This window comes from Pundamilia nyererei, unplaced genomic scaffold (genome assembly GCF_000239375.1).
Source record: "Pundamilia nyererei isolate P.nyererei 1_Seehausen unplaced genomic scaffold, PunNye1.0 scaffold00036, whole genome shotgun sequence".
Lineage (NCBI taxonomy): Eukaryota > Metazoa > Chordata > Actinopteri > Cichliformes > Cichlidae > Pundamilia > Pundamilia nyererei.
Window position 1 is genome coordinate 4118198 of NW_005187437.1, and position 19614 is coordinate 4137811.

General features: G+C 42.0%; 1 protein-coding gene across 2 annotated transcripts in view; it reads left to right on the forward strand.

Annotated features, from left to right (window-relative positions):
- The window catches only part of LOC102214693 (arf-GAP with coiled-coil, ANK repeat and PH domain-containing protein 2), a 27336-nt gene extending 10363 nt beyond the window's left edge, over positions 1-16973 (forward strand). Inside the window, exons 6-20 of one of the 2 annotated variants that reach the window (XM_013910123.1) lie at positions 2599-2711; positions 3204-3255; positions 4221-4321; positions 4482-4587; positions 4835-5043; positions 5841-5910; positions 6085-6179; positions 6337-6539; positions 7189-7290; positions 7821-7913; positions 8093-8325; positions 8996-9105; positions 9197-9307; positions 9396-9457; positions 13800-16973. In XM_013910123.1, coding sequence (XP_013765577.1) covers positions 2599-2711; positions 3204-3255; positions 4221-4321; positions 4482-4587; positions 4835-5043; positions 5841-5910; positions 6085-6179; positions 6337-6539; positions 7189-7290; positions 7821-7913; positions 8093-8325; positions 8996-9105; positions 9197-9307; positions 9396-9457; positions 13800-13879 — 1740 coding nt within the window. In that variant the 3' untranslated portion in view covers positions 13880-16973. Of the gene's footprint in view, positions 1-2598; positions 2712-3203; positions 3256-4220; positions 4322-4481; positions 4588-4834; positions 5044-5840; positions 5911-6084; positions 6180-6336; positions 6540-7188; positions 7291-7820; positions 7914-8092; positions 8326-8995; positions 9106-9196; positions 9308-9395; positions 9969-13799 lie in introns of those variants that run through there. The other variant, XM_013910122.1, reaches the window with a different exon arrangement.
- Positions 16974-19614: the final 2641 nt, after the last annotated feature.

Consider the following 19614-nt stretch of genomic DNA (forward strand, 5'->3'; position numbering starts at 1 on the left):
GTCAGGTTTCTCAACCAATAGTTGAAACCAAGAACTGGAAAGTTTTTCACGTGACAGCAGCAGCTGAAACTCTGTCATTCTTTAATAGTAACATTTGTAGCATTTGTTTGATGTGTGGGTGACGGCCACCACACATCAAGCTGAAATTAGGGGCCGCTATTTCTAGTGTTTGAAGTTTAAAGAATAATTGTTAAAAGTTATGGGACTTAAATTTTGTCCCACCTTCAGGAAGACGGGGATTTATTAATGCCTGGACTTTCCATTGTGTCCCTAGTCAGAAACTAAACGCAGACACGTTTTGTTCCCCTTGTGCACAAAAATAACTCGACTCATTCCAGTGTATGTCGTGCTGGAAAATTGTGCTTGCCAGTGTGTTTGTGTGTGTGCATGTGTGCATATCCTTTCGGTACAACATGGAATAGGACATATTTTTCATGGGTTACATCTACATCTCTGGGCTGTAACAGGGGTTGTACATTCAGGAAGTTACCATGAGAGACTCGTGGATCATTCAGTGTTTGCTCCTGAAAATCCCAGATGTTCCTTGAAAAAAATCCAGAGGAATGAATCAGATTTAGTAGGATTTTTTTTTTTTTTTCTGGTCCCTGCTGTCATTAGTTTAATCATATAAATGTTTCAGAGGAAGGAATAACGGCAGATTTTAGATGTTTTTCCTGCAGCAATTTTTTGAGGAGCCAAAATTCCATTATTTAGAAAACTGCTTGAGCTAGGTGCTTCAGATATTTTAGAGTAATATCTGATACTGTGAATCTATGAATATGGACTCTCAGGAGTTTACCAAAAGTTAGTGTAGAATGAAGTCTCTGACAGCAGATTTGAAGCCCTGTAGAAACCACAATCTTGCAGGTCAGGCATAGATATTTTGTTGATAGCTTTTCATAATTTTATCATATTCATATTCTTTAAACATTGCAAATCAGGTAAATGGTTTCACAGATATTAATGGCTATAGCAATTTTACTTATTTAATTACATGACAACTAAATGTGCTTTATGCAAAAGGTGAACCTGTGTATGCTTAGAATAGCTTAAGACAATGAAAAGAGGAAATATAATAAAACAAAGCAAAACAAAATAACAGAAAACACCTGATTGTGCCCTGTGTGAACTAAAGAGTTATATTATATTATTTTTATTTTATTAAAGCTGGAATATGGAAGCAAAAATGGGTATTTTTTAGAAAAAAACAGATTACTACACTCACAAGTTTTCATGGTCTTTACTTTTATTTTCTCCAGTATAAATTTACTTGTGTATGTTTGGCACCCCGACCTTCATCCCTTTGTTGTTGTTGTTTTTTTAATGAGACTAATTAACTAATGATATTAGGAAACTGAAATGTTAAATAATTCCTATAAAGAAGTGTTTCTCTGGAAATGCATCTGACACATCTGCGATGGTCAGGTGACATTTGATAACTGCTGAAATGACCCACTGTGTCAACACTTCCCAGCATTATCATGGTGCTGTAGCTTTGTGCTGTGTTTTTGTAATGTAATGTTTTGTCACAACCCCAAACCCAGATTTAGGTATGTAAGGGAAAAAAAAAACATTTTAAAGTTGCTTAACAACTCCTACAGAAATGGAAAAGGAGATAGTCATACATATATATACACTTCCAGAGCAGATAAGAAAGACTGTGAACAGCACTCCAAAACATAGCACTTTATTTCCACCAGCTTCAACTAGCTTGAGAGCCGATGACTGCTTTTCTAATGCAGGTTGAATGAGTCAAGTCTGAGTTACAAAAAAGAGTGTGGATCTTTCTAGAAGGACAACAGAGAGGATGAGTCCCCAGCTCGCCACAGTAACAGATCTTGATGTATCGAGCTGTAATTGATTTTGGAGACGGTGACACCTGATGTAAAATGAGTCCACACACACATGCACGCACGCGCATGCTTCTGGTGTCCGGTGTCACCTGAAGCTGAGAAAGCTGGGAGGGTGTTAGGAGTGTGGCAGCTGCTCTGGTAGTTAAAGCCAGACTGAGAGGGCAGTCACATGACAACACGTACGACTGAGAGTCAATCAGAGATGGGATGCATGACAGGTTGTTTTTTTTTCCTGTGTTACACGTTGAAGAGCAGTGCGTCACTACTGCTGTAAGAAGCTATGCAATAAAAGCTTCATAACACCACATTTATTGCTTTGTATACTTCTGCGTGTCTGCAGTATTTTAAATATGAACTTCGACCACTGATATGCACGCAGTTTTGCACGCGGACAACAAATGTTGGTTTGCCTTGTTGCTGGATTTTTGTTAATTGTTAACAAATACGGTGTATCTCGACACACTTTTTTTCCACTTAGGTTTCTTTCTCAAGCATTACATTACATTACATTGGTAGCTATAGATTATTGGCCTGTGCTCGTACGCTGTGGCTGCTGTTTGTCTTTCCTGGTTCGCAAATCGTCAGTCAGGTCAGCGGGGCCGTGGCACTCACTTAGCTTATACAGATAAACCCTGATATAGACAAACAAGAGGAACTCACCAGCATCAGAAGATTTAATGTGTTTTTTCCTGTTTTAATTCAGTTGTTGTTTGCTTTCCTCTCTTCCTTCCTTATTATTTTTCAGGATTTCTCGAATGACGACACAAAGCTGGAGTACAATGTGGATACAGACAACGGCATCGCCATGGAGGGTTATCTGTTTAAGAGGGCCAGCAATGCCTTCAAGACATGGAATAGGTATAATGTATAGAGTTTATTTTGAAGTGGTTCCTTTGGACTGATTGCAGCGTTTTATATACTTTGATATCCTAGAAAAAGCTTCAAGTGCATTTTAAGAATGATTATTAACCACAGACGCAGAGTAAAGCTAGCTAAGATTCACAGGAAGTGTTAATAATTTGGAAGAATTTCCATTCATCTTGTCATCTTTGTGTTTTAATTCCTGTAAATCAACACAAATGAAATCGCGAACATACAGACTCAAGTTTTTGCTTCCTCTTGACCATTTTTCGATGTATACATATAAAACATATAAAACATATAAACATGTTATGAATCAAACCAACATATACTTTTGCAGAACACCATAGTTTGTCTTTGTGTGTGTTGTGTTCACATGCCTTAGGATTACTCTCTCTCATCCACATCAGAAGATATCAAAGCGTCTTATTTTAGGAGCATCACTTGCATGTGACTTTATCTTCTAATAAACTTGTGATCTCCTTTCAGGCGCTGGTTCACCATCCAAAACAATCAGCTGGTTTACCAGAAGAAATTTAAGGTATGTCAAGTGACTTTCTGCACGGCCACCATGACAGTCATGCACGCGTTTGACTTCCAGCACAAACATCTCTCTGTGTATTTTTAACTGGACGGCACAGCTGTGCGCCTGGTTTCTATGTGTTTGATAGAAAGAGCTCACAATAAAGTCCTCTTATATACTGGAAAAGTTTAGTTGTTTTTTTTAAATGAATCTCTAATTTATGTACATTTATCCTTGTCAGAATATAAAAACCCTCCAACCACACAGGTTTAGAGACAAGTCTGCAACCACAGGTTGCTAGGGAAAGAAATCTTTTCAATGACCAGTTGGAGAGCGGTTGCTGGATGTTGCTAATGAAATTGATCAGAAAGAGGGTGCTGCACCAAAAACTCGTCACTGAGCTTTAGCAAACCGAGGAAGAGTCGTGCTTCTGTAAACATGCTGGGTGCAGCTGTGAGACACAACTTTTATTTTGAAGGCTTACAGTCTCAAAGTTTCACTGCTGCTCAGTGAAGAGTTGGTGCATGTGTGCAGACAGGTCAGTGTGCTAGCTACCAAGGCAATTGCAAGGAAGGTTTCAGCGCAGCACCATATACCTCCATGCAGCTGTTTTCACCTGGTGACTGCCAGCAGCCACTCTCCAATCAGCACATTTGTCCTTAGCAACCTGTGGTTGCCAGGTGTTTGCCGACCGGCCTCGAGGCTTGTGTCACAGAGGCCTAACATTTAGTTTTGTCCCAGATTATAGTACCAAAGTCAAAAGAGCAAGAGCAGTTGGGGCTTTGTTACATACTCTGCGCTTTGCATCATGCTACAACAAAATAACCCCAACTGTAATTATTATTAGTGCGACAGAACTTGTCACTACCAACTTAATAAAAATGTTAAGGAAACTGGACAATATAGTTCTGCAAACAATAACCTTTGTGGTAAAAGAAGTGAGCGCCTGTTGCTCGATGTAAGTCCCTCTGCTGTGCCTGCAGGACAACCCTACAGTGGTGGTAGAAGACCTGAGGCTATGCACAGTCAAGCACTGCGAGGACATAGAGCGTCGCTTCTGTTTTGAAGTCGTGTCACCCACCAAGTAGGTTTGAGTCAGTGACGTTACGCCCTCTGTCAGCTTAATGAGCACATGAGTATTTTTAAAAAGGTGGCAAGGTGGAGCACCAGCCTACCCGCCTTCTGGTGCCGACACTCCTGCTCTGAGCTGACAGCAGCTGTGTGACGCTTGTCTGCCCCCACAGGAGCTGTATGATGCAGGCAGACTCCGAGAAGCTGCGACAGGCTTGGATCAAAGCTGTCCAGAACAGCATCGCCACCGCCTTCCGCGACAAGGGAGATGACAGTGAGGTAAAAACCCACACATACACCAGAAAGCCAAGATACAAAGTCTTTTGACTCAAAACTAATGTGGCAGGATTTCTGTTAATTTTGCAACACTTATTTGTGTAGATTTATGCAAATAACAGAGTTTTTCATTGACTGTTTGCTTCTTGCAATTTTTTCCCCTGAAGATCAGTTTCTATTTACTCATTTTAATACGTCTGCTTTGTCCTTTATTTTTGTCTGTGCGCCTTCCCCGTTTCTTTCCTGTCAGAAGCTGGATAGGAAGTCGTCCACATCAACAGGGAGCCTGGACTCTGGAGGGGAGCCAAAGGAGAGATCACTGAAAGGAGAGAGTGCCCTGCAGAAAGTCCTGGCCATCCCAGGCAATGTTTGCTGCTGCGACTGTGGGCAGCCAGAGCCCCGCTGGGCCAGCATCAACCTGGGCATCACCCTGTGTATACAGTGCTCTGGCATCCACAGGTACAATGCTATATTTTCATAAGCAAACCCTTATAACAGCTCTTTGATTATTGCTGTGAGCAACTTCTTACATAAAGATGAAGCAAAACATAACAAAGGATTAAAGGAAAATATCAAATTCTTAAGTAACCAACTTTTAATTGCTTAGAAAATTTAAAGAAGTTAAAAAAGAAGAAAACCTGGACATTTCTGGAACATTTTATTTATTTGTCTACCACACTGCAGGAATGCAGTTCATTAAGAGTTCATGTTAGGTCTGTGAAAACTAGAAGTTATGCAAAGTATGTTGGCTCCAGTATATAAAATCCTCCGTCGGGATCACAGATGTCTTCAGGGGTTTCTGAACTGTAAACTCACTGGTGTGTGAACTGAGATGTTGTGATAACCTTTAATTATTTTCCTGGGTAAATGTAATTAAAGTTTAATATAGATAAAAAGCGTCAGGTCGCTTCCCACGCTTTCACGGTACAGCATTGATCATCAAGGATACCAACCCAAAAATACACTGGGCCTTTTTGCAATTTTCCTGATTTGTGTGAATTTAGTACGATTGTTAGAGGACACATCAAAAACAATTTTTTCCTTTCCCACTACCTGCATTTGTATATTTCACAGACAGTGGGACTGTGTTGTCTGTAAATCTGTTCTCTTCATACTGTGCATGGGTTTTTGTGAGTGAACATGTGAGACCACAGTTTTCACCACAAAGCTAAAACAAAAACATTTTATCGCGTTCACAATTTAAAGTACACAGAGCTGACACTGTCTTGCTTTTTTCCTGCTTCTGCCACCTACAGGAGTCTGGGAGTGCATTTCTCCAAGGTTCGTTCTTTGACTTTGGACACTTGGGAACCAGAACTGCTAAAGGTGAGTAAGAAGAAGGTTTACAAACAAATGCACATGAATGGTCTGCCTTGGTTACACACACAGTTTTTATTTTGTTATCACTCTGCCTTTTAATAAGATCCATTAAGGATCAGGAAGAGTAACATATGGCTGGAGTAACATTAGTCCACTGATGTTAATCTACATGTTTTCCAGTTAATGTGTGAACTGGGCAACAAAGTAATCAACCAGATCTATGAAGCTCGGCGAGAGGAGCTTGGAGCAAGAAAACCACAGCCGGGAGATCCGAGGTACCGAGTTACAAGAGAGCATGCTTGTAATTTCAGACCAAAAAATTGCTTTTGTAACCTATTTTGTTTCCTAGTAAATTGTACTTATGACTCACTGACGGCCAACTTTCATTTTCACTTCATTCATAAATGAAATGCTTTTCTGGTTCGCTCACAGGCACGAGGTCGAGGCCTACATCAAAGCCAAGTATGTGGATCGTCGATTTGTACGCCGGCCGTCAGACGAGGAGCTTCGCAGCAAAGTGGTCTCTCTGAGCAAACAGGAGAAGAGGCTGAGCGGCAACTCTGAGCACATGCCACCAAAAGCGCCTCCACCCACACCAAAACTTCGACCTGGTTCGAATGCTTCAGGGCAGTCAGGTCAGTTCAAAGTAAATGAGAAACACAGCTTTAAACCGACAGTTAGCTTCGCTGCAAGCCTCGGGATTCGAACTGTTAGTGGATCATTGCCTCCAAAACATATTTTGTAATATTTCTTTATACTTTTTTTTTTTTTTTTTTAACATGTTGTTGTTTTCTTTTTCATTTAAATGTATCTTTATCTTTTAATTTGTTTCTTTTTATAGCACCCAAACAAAATTAATTAATCTGATTTCAGAGTTTGGTTGTTTCTCCCTCAGAATCAGAACTTTCTCCAGTAAAAACAAACAAACTAAATAAATACATCACACGAAGAAGGATTTGCTCGTGCGACGCTTCCTACCATGAAGAAGTGTCCACCCATCGGCATACTGCATGTTCTTTGTGAATAGCGTATGTCTCGGCTCTCTTTGCCTCCCATTGCTTTCCGTAGAGTCTGTCTCTTCCAGCGTCAGCCGAGCCAGTAGTCTAACTGTCTGTGCTTCCACCCTGCTTTTCCCCTTTCCCTAAATCTCTCTGTCCTTTCCTCCCCCTCTGGCTGTTCTGTGCTTCCGAACTAACCCCTGCCCTGACTGCCTCTCCCTATAACCCCACCCTGCCACTCAATTTACACCCTTCGCTCTCCAAACTCCCATCATCCCTTGCGTAGCTGCTGCCAGTGGCGCCGAGGCCCGCCGGGACTCTCTCTTCTGTCCTGACGAGCTTGACTCGCTCTTCTCCTACTTTGACACCTCCTCCAAGCTCAGGAGCAGTAAGTACTGAATGCTTAGTGTTTCGCTTGCTTTCCATCCCCTGTGTCCATTTGAAGTCACGGCGTTGGGCTGAGGACTAACAACTCTTCATCCTCCTCATTTCCTTCTTCATACGGACCGTGCTAATGAGCCATCCAGTCACGTTTTCCGTATTGCATTTTTTCTTTTGGACTGAGGGGTGGGTTTTGTTTAGTGTGTTGGTATTTTCGCATATATCTGTGTCATATTTTTGGTTTTTAGGGACCTGGAATTTAAGGTGAAGGCGGGGATCTGTCATCCGGTTCTCTTTCTCTTCCCACACTGTCGGCACCTTGAGTAAAAAATATTAGCAACACCTGCTGTTTCTGTTAATCAGGCTGAAATAAGTTTGAGAGGCCGAACACATTGATTGGCTACAAACAAGCTCTGATAAAAGTTACTTTCCACTGCCAGAAACAAGCAGCAGCAGCAGAGTGCTCCTTTTATTTCATACGCTCAGCAAATATCTTCACGTTCTTCTACAAGCAGTGACTCAGACTCTGTTTTACAGTAAAAAGTGCAGACAGCGGCATCCAGAACAGTGCTGATGGGAGCAGGGAGATGCTGGCCACCACCCCCTCCAATGACAGCCTGGCAGATGCAGGTAAGACGCACTCACCTCTGCTCTCTTCTGTGCTGAGACGCTGAGATTCTGAGAGAGAAATAGGGCATTATGCAATCATACATGCTTTGCGTTGTAAGGCGTGTTGTAGAAGGTATAGTATTTTTCAGTTAGAAGGAAAATTACTTTGACTTCGCTCACACCCATCTTCTCATTTTCAGAACCCGCTGAGACTCCACCCATGCCCATGCCCGCCACACTGCCTCCTCCGTCACCCTGTAAGGAGATGGTTTTCTATGAACCCAAGGAGTACAGCCCGGGTCTTCAGCTCTACTGGGCGTCTTGCGCCCGCAGCCTGCCGGACATGGCAGAGGCGCTAGCCCACGGAGCCGAGGTCAACTGGGTCAATACGGAGGAGGAAAAGAGGACCCCGCTGATCATGGCAGTGCAGGGGGTCAGTATGGCTACAGTAATTCAGCTTGGTACCATACATCGCTAAACTCAGTGGTCGGCAGATTTAAAACCTTTTCACCAGTTTTATGTCACACAGGTGGATGAAATAAAGTGTTGCCTGTCTTCGATGTCTGCGTCAAGTTTCAGCCAAATAATAAACTCGTAGCTTTTTCCTCTCGGTCGTAAAAGGCTCCTCTGCCTGCAGAGTGGGCGGGATTGGGGGTTGCGATTTACTAAATATCTACTTAATAATCTGTGAGGAGTTAGAATCTCACTGAACATCGATCTTAAGGTCAAGCTTTATGAATATCTTGTACGATAACTCAAGAAGGAAGCCACCTAGAAGTTGGATATTAATGCCATACATGCATCGACTAGGAGCCTGCAGGGTAGCAGTGATGAACGCCAGTATTATCTAAAGATACTCTAAAAATTACAGAGACGTTCTTATTTACTCGAGCATTTGACTTCATGGAAACGATATCACACCTGTTTAGTTTAATCCAGCTTTCCTTTAGTTTGGGTTTGAGACATTTGCAGATACTAATATCTATACTCCTCCATATTTACCTGTTAAAAGCATAGTGTGTGAATTAAAACAAATCCAGACCTAATGTGTTGTGCTTCTTGAAAGAAAGGCATGTGTCATTATAAACACCTGTAAATTTCAGGGGTCTCTGGTCACCTGTGAGTTTCTGCTCCAAAATGCAGCGAATGTGAACCAACAGGACGCTCAGGGCCGAGGACCCCTCCATCATGCCACCATGCTGGGACACACGGGGTTTGTTTCCACTTCTCCCCACCTTTATTACTACAAATGCAACGCGGATTATGTTTTACACTCAAAAAAACAACTTGCATTTCCGTTGCAGGCAAGTGTGTTTATTCTTGAAACGAGGAGCGAATCAAAACGCTGCAGACATTGAGGAGAAAACACCGCTGTCCATAGCGGTGGAGGCGGCCAACGCAGACATTGTCACCCTGTGAGTGTCGTGGTACTAATCTTAGATTACAGAGTGGATTGAGATGTGCTGTTACCTTTAATTCCCTGTTTCTTTATTCGCTCCCCAGGTTGCGACTAGCCAAGATGAACGAGGAGATGCGGGAGGCGGAGGGGCCCTACAGCCAGTCAGGTCAATATAACTCCAACAGCCCCACCGAGATGCAGTACAGGAAGTGCATGCAGGAGTTTATTAGCTTGCAGCTGGATGAATCTGAATAACCAGCCGCTGCGTGTTGAGCCAACGACACCTAGGAAACAAAGTGTCGGAGTTGGGGTCAGCTGACTTAAAAGAGCACCACCCCCAATCATCCATTCTCAGGGGTATTGTTAAAAATTTGGGCGAGGAATTTAATCCACTGGCCTATTTAAGTGAGCTGAGCCTAACTCTGCCAGCTGTGCTCGTGTGTCCTGCTGTTACAACTTCCTGCCAGGTGCTCCACCAGCTCTGCACCTTGTCCCTCAGCGGCAGGGTTAAAGCCATCGACTCTGGGCAGTATTAGAGTTTTTGTTCCAAACTGGAACATCCACCTTTTCCATTTAAGTGACTGTTACTCATGTCAAGTTACTGATAGCACAAAAATATTTTTCCTCGGCTTTAGAGGTGATTAGAAGGTAGGTTTTTGTTTTGTTTTGATTAAAGTAGTTGTTATTTTTAAATTCCTGTTGTGTTTCTGCCAGCAGTCACAGTATCTTTGCAAAAAATAAATAAATATATATATATATAAATAAAAAAATTAATAAATCTGCCCAGTAACTGCCACCAGTATCCAGTGACACTCAGACCTCAGAGGGAGGGCAGTTTCTACTACAGTATCTGGCAATAATCAAGACTTTTTGAATGATGCTTTTTAAAATCGTCGTGAGAGGCGTGTCTGTAATCTTTTTCCTTTCCAACTGACCTTTCAGAAGTCATTTATGCACCTTCCTGTTAATGGTTATGCAACTGCTGTACCTTTTCCCATGACTGTATGGTTCTTATTTGAAGTCTTAACTGCTTGTCAAGTCCTGTTTACTTATTTAATGACGCATCTTTCTGGTGTTACATGACAGATGTTTTTAGAGCCGTTTTCTTTTATAGAGATGACTCTAGTAAGTCTAGGTATTCTTACTGTACATGCTGTAAATGATGTTTTTAGAGTGACTCTGGTTGCACAGCAGTAAGTGCCATGAGGACTCTTGTGTTCGCATACTTTTCTTTTGAGTGTCTTGGTTGTAGTGTGCTTGCTCATTGCCCATAATCATGGGAAATCCAGAATTGTAAGACAAAAGGACTTTTAGAGCCCTTGCACTAATCGTCCTGAATGTTAGTGGATTTGAAGGTGGTACATCTCAAGCAGCAATAGTGCAATAGTCTAGAAACGTATCCACATGTAACCATGTATAGCTTTTGATCGCCTGCTTGTCCTGGCTTATATTCACGTTAATCATTATGGGAGCTTTATTATTTAAAAAAAAAAAACAAGCAAAGAAACTGTAAAACAATCTAGGTTTTCAAAATGAATGTAGACGGAGAGGAGGGTGAGGTTTGCTGACAGGCAATGAATGATTGAACTGTACCCCAGTTTCATCCCACATCGTCTCTCTCATGCTGCCCCGACTGCTCGGAGGGCGCCAAAGCACTTTGATGAAACGGTCACTGAAAGAGCAGCGCCCCCTGCTGCAGGCAGAGCGTCAATGCAACGTTTCTAATCGCTGATTTGTGTGGATGTCCCTGGATGTTAGAGATCTGGTGTTTAGTAGTTCTCTATGAAATGTTTGTGTGCGATTGTGGAGCAAAAGGATTTATTCATTTGTGTGTGCTGACACACAGGAAGAGGAGGGCTGAGCTCATTTCTTCTCGAAGAACGGAGCGTTTACACTAAGGGCAAAATGCACAGCTGGAGGAAGATGCACTGTTAGTAGCTGTTTGGACCTTACAACAAATAACTAGAAGTTCTTTTGTCTTGTTGTTGTTTATTTAATGGTTATTGATAGAGACTGATTTAGAAACTGCTGCTGATGCCGAACAGGTCAGCAGCAGGTTTGTTAGCAGTGATTGTGAGAGGATGTTTGTGTTGAGCAGAAAAGGAGATTTAAAAACATGTTTGGTACTCCAGCGCCTCTTCATCAGCACCCTCCAATCAGCTGATGAGTGCTGAGAGTGATGAGGGATATTCAGGGTTAATGAATGTGAGGGAGAGGTGACCTCATCAGTCCTCTGTTCCTTTTCTTTTCTCTTTAAAAGAAGTTCTCTTGACTCGAGTGTTTGAAGTGCAGAGCCGTGGTTCTCGGTTTAATATTTCTTGGCATTTAAATGATTTTTAAAAATAATTTTACGATGTTTTTAAATACTATTCTTTTACAACATCATGTCGTGTTCTTAAACCCCCCAAAACAAGAAATTTACCCTTAAAACCGACTGAGAACCACTGATCTGATTAAGGTGGAATTTTCTTCTCTTCCTCCTAACACACTCTCACGTTCTCTTTTATGTAAATCTGTTCTGTCACTTTTTGTATTTTGCTTTTCTCACTCTCCTCCCCAGAGTTTGTGCCTTTCTTCTTTTCTCTCTTTCTTTGGGGTGCTGAGGCCAACACAACTGTATTTTTGTACATAAACTCCTGCACTTTAAACACAATACAGTTGTTGCTGAAACAAACTTGCTGTCTGTGGGCTGTCTTTTCTCTCCGAGTCCGTGTCCCATTGCTAACGAGGGCCTCGCTGACTGTTTCCTCAAACATTTGCCTTTTGCTTCTTCTGTCCTTCGCCTCTTTTCTCCCCTCTACATTGTTCTGTTTCATATTTCGCTACCACGCCAGCACTCTTAACAGGTATGGCTAATTATTTTTTCTTTTTCACTCTTGTTGACACTGATGACACTGTCGCTGCATGAGCCCCCTCCCCACTTTGCATGAAACTCTGTGCATGTTTTACCTGCTTTACATCTGCACAGTGAGGGCATTGGGGTTTATGATCACTGTAGTCTTGACAACTTGAAGACTTCGGCAGAATATGAATATGAAGGGGAATATGGGGAAAAGTTCAGCTATTTGTGAACATTGTTTAAACACCTGCCTCTACGCAGGAAACAAAACATTTGTGCTACAGCAGAAGATACGAGATGGAGGATTTATTATTTCATGCAGCCCCGTCAATACTTTAGTTTGTAGTGAACATAAGTTATGAGCAGTCCAGTAAACAGTTTTTTCCCTTCTTAAACGTATCTACAATGAAGTGTTTTTGTCATAGACTGTATATAAAAGATGTACATAATTTCCATAATTCTGTCTGGGTGAAGCTTGAGCTTAATTGAAACGTCTACGTCTGAGTCCTATGTAGAGTCTGTGCAGCTGGAGTCACAAAAACAGGCAGGCTCGCAGACGTCTGGCCGTACCTTTGCGATAACTGTCCGATGATGAGGCTGAAAGTGGAACTGCAAACGTGGAAATGACAAAAACCACTTAAGTGGCACCTGTGTTCGGGGTAACATTGTTGCCACTACGTTGGCAATTAAGATTCTCTTGCTGAATTGATCGTTTCTCTTTCATTTGATTTGCGATACAACGACAGAAGAAGTAGCTGGATGTGAATAGGAGAGAAGGATGGTACTAAACGGGCCAATCACAGTGCATTTCTAGGGAGAGGCACGTCAGGTTACAGCGTAGTGTTTCGTGGTTGATTTAGACGACTTTGGTGAATCGTTGTAAAGCCTACCAAGTGGCAAGTGGCCGGCATGATTGCCAGTATTCAGACCTGTGCTCGGGGATTATGTTGTGATTACTTTACAGTAACTCTGTGTTTTAGATACGGTGCCAGCTACAATAGAAACAAATAAAAGTGGCAGCAAATGCACAGAAGGAATTTACTGTACTGAACAGGCCAATAAATATCGTTGCAGCTGCTTTAACACGATGTACAGATGCATTTCTTGGAGGTGCACATCAGGTTCTGATGGCTAGATTTAACACAGACGTTGAGCGATATAGATTGGACCGCAAGGGTCTGTGGGGATGCCTCGTTTCTGTCTGTTTTTTGTGACCACACAGACTCACCAACGGGGACTTTACAGTGCACCAGCTGCACGTGCGCCCCCCCCAGGGCGTGGACTTAAAGTGGTCTTCAAAGAAGGATTCATTACTTCAGAGCCGTATCTTAAGGCGGTGCAGATTTAACTCTGAAGCATAAATTCACTGCTTTCTGGAAGTACCTTAAACCGACATTCTTTCTAATGACCAGCAGGGGGCGACCCTTCTGGTTGCAAAAAATACTACTTTACAGAAGTGACCAGTCGGTAGTTTTAAATCTTATTAATTACAAAATGATGTATTTTTGTAAATTATAATCCTTTTGTTTGTTTGTCTAGTTTTTTGTTTTTTTGTTTTTTTAAGGTCAAAATGTCCATCTTTGATATACAGTCTATGGTCTTACACTGTTTCCTAAGAAAATAAAAAAAGTTTTGTTACTCATGTCTTTTCTCCCCCGTGTTTTTACAGGAGACGAAACGTACCAGGACATTTTCCAGGATTTCACCCACATGGCCTCCAATGACCCAGACAAGCTGAACCGCTACTAGCAGTACGACTCGCAGCGGCCGTGACGCTGCAGAGCGCCGTCCACCCGTGGTCAGAAGGGCTGTTTTCACAAAAACAAAAGTTGGAATGATGTCCACTTCGCATTCACACTCATTCAGAAACGGCCCATCAAAGCCAGCGACCGTATCTAATGTAGCCAAAGCTCCCTTTCATCAGTTCGTTTTCACCAAGGCGAGTGCTTCGTTCAAGTGAAGGGGAGCTTCAACAGTGGATTTTTTTTTGTTAAACTGTGCATGTTAATAGGATGTATAACAGTAAGTAAATGGTACAGTGTTAAAGCCTTTGGAAGGATTCACATTGTCTTAAATCCAATGATAATTACACTCAGACTGAATGTAAAGATGCCGTCAAGGCTGTCGCTTACTTTGACTGAGTTAAATGTTTGCTGTCACACTTTGTGACGGTGAAGGACACTTATTGTTTGTTTTTTTAATAAAGTTAAAGTTGTGGTGCATCAGAGCTGCACAGAGAAGTAAGCCCACGGCAGACTTTTAAAGGCTCTGTTTCATGCTTTTTGTTAACTGCTTCTTCTTTTCATTGGGACTCTTTTAATGAGCTGCAGCATTTTTTTAATGTAAGTTTTTCTTTAGAGAATCATCAGTAAGTGTATAAGTGTCCGTATGCTTTTATGTTAAATCACCACAGACGTCTACCAGTTTGGATGGTGGCTTTGAAGTGTACAGTGATCTCTGACAGCAGCAAACCCAGAATGAATTCACATGTAAGGTTAAATAGTTGATTTGACTTGATTTTTAAATGCTTTTCTTTTTTAGAAATGTAATTTCTCACAAGTACCTGCAGTGGTTTGAAAAACCATCGGTCATTATTGGGATGATTTCACTGTGTAGATACAGGCAACGCTTTATTTTATGGGTCAATAATTTTCCAGGTGTTTGTCGGTGTGACAGTGTAACGCTGTTTTTATCATAATGGCATTTTCCCAGAGTAGATCCATGAAAAACTAAAAGAAAACAGTTAATGCTGGCCAATCCTGCCATAGTCGAGTGGCTCGACATTCACAGCAGCTCGTCAGAAAAACAAAACATCCTCCTGCTGTTGTAAACCAGTCGGCTATCGATCGTTATACAAGCCCTTTAATAAGACGACAGCAGCGCGCGGTAAAATGTGTTTTATAGCTTAGCAGTTGTCTGTAACGTATCTAATGCTGCAGTCACACAAAATACAGTGGCTGTACCAAAAACGTTGCTGCGACCGTGCGCAATAAACTTGTTGCCTTTGAAATAGGTGTAGCTTTGAGGACGGGAAGAAGATGCTGGAGTCAGTCTGATATCAGTTTGTGATTGAATGAGGTCACGTTGGCAGTTGCATGAAATCGCTTACGTTTGAAGCAGTAATTCTTCCATAAATAACGATGTAGTTGCTGCAGGACGGCAATTTAACTGCAAAATGACACAGGTGCTCATCAGCCTTGCTTTGATGTAGGAATATAACCACGGTACAACCGGTTTAGACCAGGTGAGTCAAGTTTCCTATTGTAAAGATGTGCATCACAGATGAGTCGCCCTCACCGGTGCAGACTGACTGTATCAACAGTTATCTGCAAACTCTCAGCAATCTGTCTGAGAGCGAATGCAGTCAGTCCGTGTCCCGGCTTTCTTTGGAGACACGCTCCCTCCCACGTGGTCACCTAAAGGTTGAGGGTATTGCACGCTTGGTCTTTGACACCAAAAAATTCAGTGCAATCAACGAGCAACTGTTGGCTTTGTTTTTTCCTCGGTGCAAGGTTGCTGTTCGGTTTGGTCGTTACTGAAAAATGTGAATTCTCTGACCGGCTGACGAGTCGCTGTTGGCGGTCGCAAAGACATCAGATAGCTCCTTGCAGTTGCTTTGGTTGCTAGTAGATTGCAATTGTCGCCTATAGTTTGCATGGGCGGTGTACAGTCATCTGCAAACACCGCTGAGTTTTAGTGAAGCTCGAAAAAGTGCGACACAAACTAGATATGGAAGTTGTGCCTTACCACTGACTTATCATCGTTTCATTATTTTGGTCAGACTTTTTTCAAGATTTACTACCACTTCAAAAGTACTTAGCATCTGCTGTGCAGACTTCCACAACTGTGGCAATCCGCTAGCAACCAAAGCAACTTTATATAATACGCATTTGTGGTCAATTTCGACTCACAACTGCGAGAAACCGCTCGGCAACTCATTGGGAAGTACACATTTGCCCCTGACAGCGTAACTAAAAAGCAGCAGAAAACTAAAAATTCTGAAAATGAGCATCTTCTTATTTCATGGATGAATCTATAAGCAATATCAGTGCTTTTCTGTCCAATTAATCTGCTGTGTGCGTGTTCAGACCAGCTGAATTCAGCACTGTGCTGTTTCCTGCCTCTAACTATACAGAAGACGAGATTAAATATAGATCCACTGAACGGCTGTCGCTGAAGCACAGAGGCCGAGGTTTACTCAGACATGTAAATGGTGCACACCGTCTCTCATAGCTAATTAGGAGCAAACTACACCGACCCTTCAATGAAATTTGTTAGCAGGTTTTTGGGAATGTTTTGAAAATGACAGACCTGTAAACTCAGAGCGATGCAGAGTAACCGGATGTGTTAGTGAGTAATGCACCTGCTGTGAGACATTTGTTGTTTCCGTCCTCTCGTGTGTTGAGCTGAGACATTAACCTGATGGATCCAGTTTAGACGCCTCCGGGTGAGTTCAGTGAAATCTTCAAATTCGACTTCTGCAACTTCACTGATGGAAGTTTTGTACTGTGAGTTTCTGTGTTCCTCGCTTCTCCTGCACTTCACTTTGAAAGTTACACGACATACAGTCAGATGTTAATCGCAGAGGAAACCTGGGGCTGATGAAACTTGGGATACAATTCTTGTACATTTTGTACAGATGCTTTTGAATTCTCCAGAGGACTGAAGTATAAAGTTAAAGGTACTTGAATCATTAAATAAGCTTTTGTATATGCTGTTCTTTGTATCGTTCAATAATTTTAGCCCCCTTTTTTAAATTGCCTGTCTGTACACCAATATACATGTACTGTACGTTATACCTGTAATATGGAAGGATTTCAATACATACAGACTTGAGGATTCAGCTCAGTGTTGGTTCTTTTACTTTGAGTTCTTCATTTGACTTCATTAAAATCATCAAACAGCCGTTTGACACTGTTAACAGGTTATTGTACGACAGAGAGGTTTTCTTAACTCACAGCCTGCTCATGAAGAAAGAAAAAACTTTCCTTTTAAAATCAAACTAGACAACAATCCTAAATTCCACTCACGGTTGTTGGTGACAGGGGGGCTGGTCCAAGTGTGTCAGAAACTGCTGATCTGCTGGGATTTTTCTGCACAACCATCTCTGGGGTTTTACAGGGGACGGTCTGAAAAAGTATCCAGTCAGTGGTAGTAGATGGCTCTAGAAAGGCAACAGCAATCTCAATAGCCACTTCTTACATTTAAGATATGCAGAAGAGCATCTCTGAACGCAATATGGTTAAACTGTGAAGCCGATGGGCTTAAGCAGCAGAAGACCACACCAGATGCCGCTCCTGTCGGCTAACAAGAGGAGAGTGAGGCTACCATTTACACAATATTCATATGGTAGGGTCATGCAAAGCACTGATCCATCCTACTCGTGTCGTCAGTTCAGGCCCCTGCTCGTGGTGTTAGTACTGTGGGGCATTTTTAAAAAAAATTCAATTCAATTTTATTTATATAGCGCCAAATCACAACAAAAGTCGCCTCAAGGCGCTTCATAGATACAGAGAAAAACCCAACAATCATATGACCCCCTATGAGCAAACACTTTGGCGACAGTGGGAAGGAAAAACTCCCTTTTAACAGGAAGAAACCTCCAGCAGAACCAGGCTCAGGGAGGGGCGGGGCCATCTGCTGCGACCGGTTGGGGTGATAGAAGGAAGACAGGATAAAGACATGCTGTAGAAGAGAGACAGAGGTTAATAACAGATATGATTCAATGCAGAGAGGTCTGTTAACACACAGTGAGTGAGAAAGGTGACTGGAAAGGAAAAACTCAATGCATCATGGGAATCCCCGGCAGCATAACTAAGGGAGGATTCAGGGTCACCTGGTCCAGCCCTAACTATATGCTTTAGCAAAAAGGAAAGTTTGAAGCCTAATCTTAAAAGTAGAGATGTAGAGATAGTGTCTGTCTCCCGAATCCAAACTGGAAGCTGGTTCCACAGAAGAGGGGCCTGAAAACTGAAGGCTCTGCCTCCCATTCTACTTTTAAATACTCTAGGAACAACAAGTAGTTTTAGCACACTGGGCTTCTGAGTACCAGCTGAGAATCGTTTAAATCCTACATCCTTCCTCAGTGTTGAGCTAAACACGTCCAGCTGTAAAGACCGCATGTCCCATGGCTCCTTCTGGCTGGATAACACACCACCCCATAACATTACAGTGATTTCAAATGAACGGGAGATTCTCCTTTACAGCAACTGTGTGAAGCTATCATGTCAACATCGATCAAAACCTGAGAGGGATGTTTCCAGCACCTTGTCAAATCTCTGCCATGACGAATTGCAGCAGCTCAGAAACAGAAGCAGGTCCAAACCAGTACTAGTAAGGGACCTAAAAAGTGATTGAAGATGTCCTTAAAAAGTTTAAACAGACAAATGTAATAAATAACAACAATACTTCAAGCCCAAAGGACTTTTCTTCTTTCACAGGGACTCTTAAAGACACTCAGAGCACGACAGAGACGCTCCTCTCGGCTGTTGTACGCTCGTTATCGTGACGCTGTCTTTGCTTTGGCCTATTATACTTTGCTTCCTGTAAAGAGGATAATCTGTGATTTGAGACAGCTTGATTACAAGATAATGAAGGGGGTCTAAAACTGATTTTGGAGAGCTGAGGCCCTGAGGCTTTGACTCGTTTGTCTTCTGATGTATAATTTCAGCTTATTTGCAGCTGCTTTGTACTTCACGCTGAATGCGGGTGCCAGTCAATGACAAAAAGAATCACACATGCTAATTTTCTGATTTTCAAATGCTGGATTTCGCTTATTTATTTATTTTTTTTACAAAAAACAAGTGTCAAAGAAACAAGAATTTCAAAAGCTGACGAATATGTTGAAAACGGCAAAAATCCTAAAATAATTTTCTCTGTTTGTGATACAGCTTGTTAATAAACATCTGTCGATGTTCCTTTGATGGTAAGAGACGCAGCTATCGTGATTTCTCTTCTCTCTTCAGTCTCTTAACTGAAAAACCGAGTTGATTTGGTTTTCCCTGGAAAATCAAAATAAAGGGTCTAATCTGTCTGTCCAGCAGAGGGAGGGCTGCTCTGGGTGTTTACTCAGAGGTTAAACACTTGAGTCTGAGTCTCTTAGTTTATTAACTTTATTAATTTGCACCAGATTTGAAGGCTTTAATCCTCACACGAGTCTCAGTGTGTTTGGTTACTTTATCACCTAAATTCAGAGCACATAAAGACTTCATGCTGTCAGTTGCCTTTTCAGTGAAGTCATAAATCCATCCGGGTGCCAATCTCAACACAAGTCCATTACTGTCTCGGTCCACCTTTAATAATTACAGCACGTTTATTTCTGCAGCTGCTTTAAATGAAAGGCGTGCAGGCCAGTCATGCCCACCACTTCAGATGATTTATAGGCGTGTGTGTGTGTGTGTGTGTGTGTGTGTGTGAGAGAGAGAGAGAGATAGGGAAACCTATGTGTTTAGTCTGCTGCAAACTAATGTTCCTGCTTCTTCAGT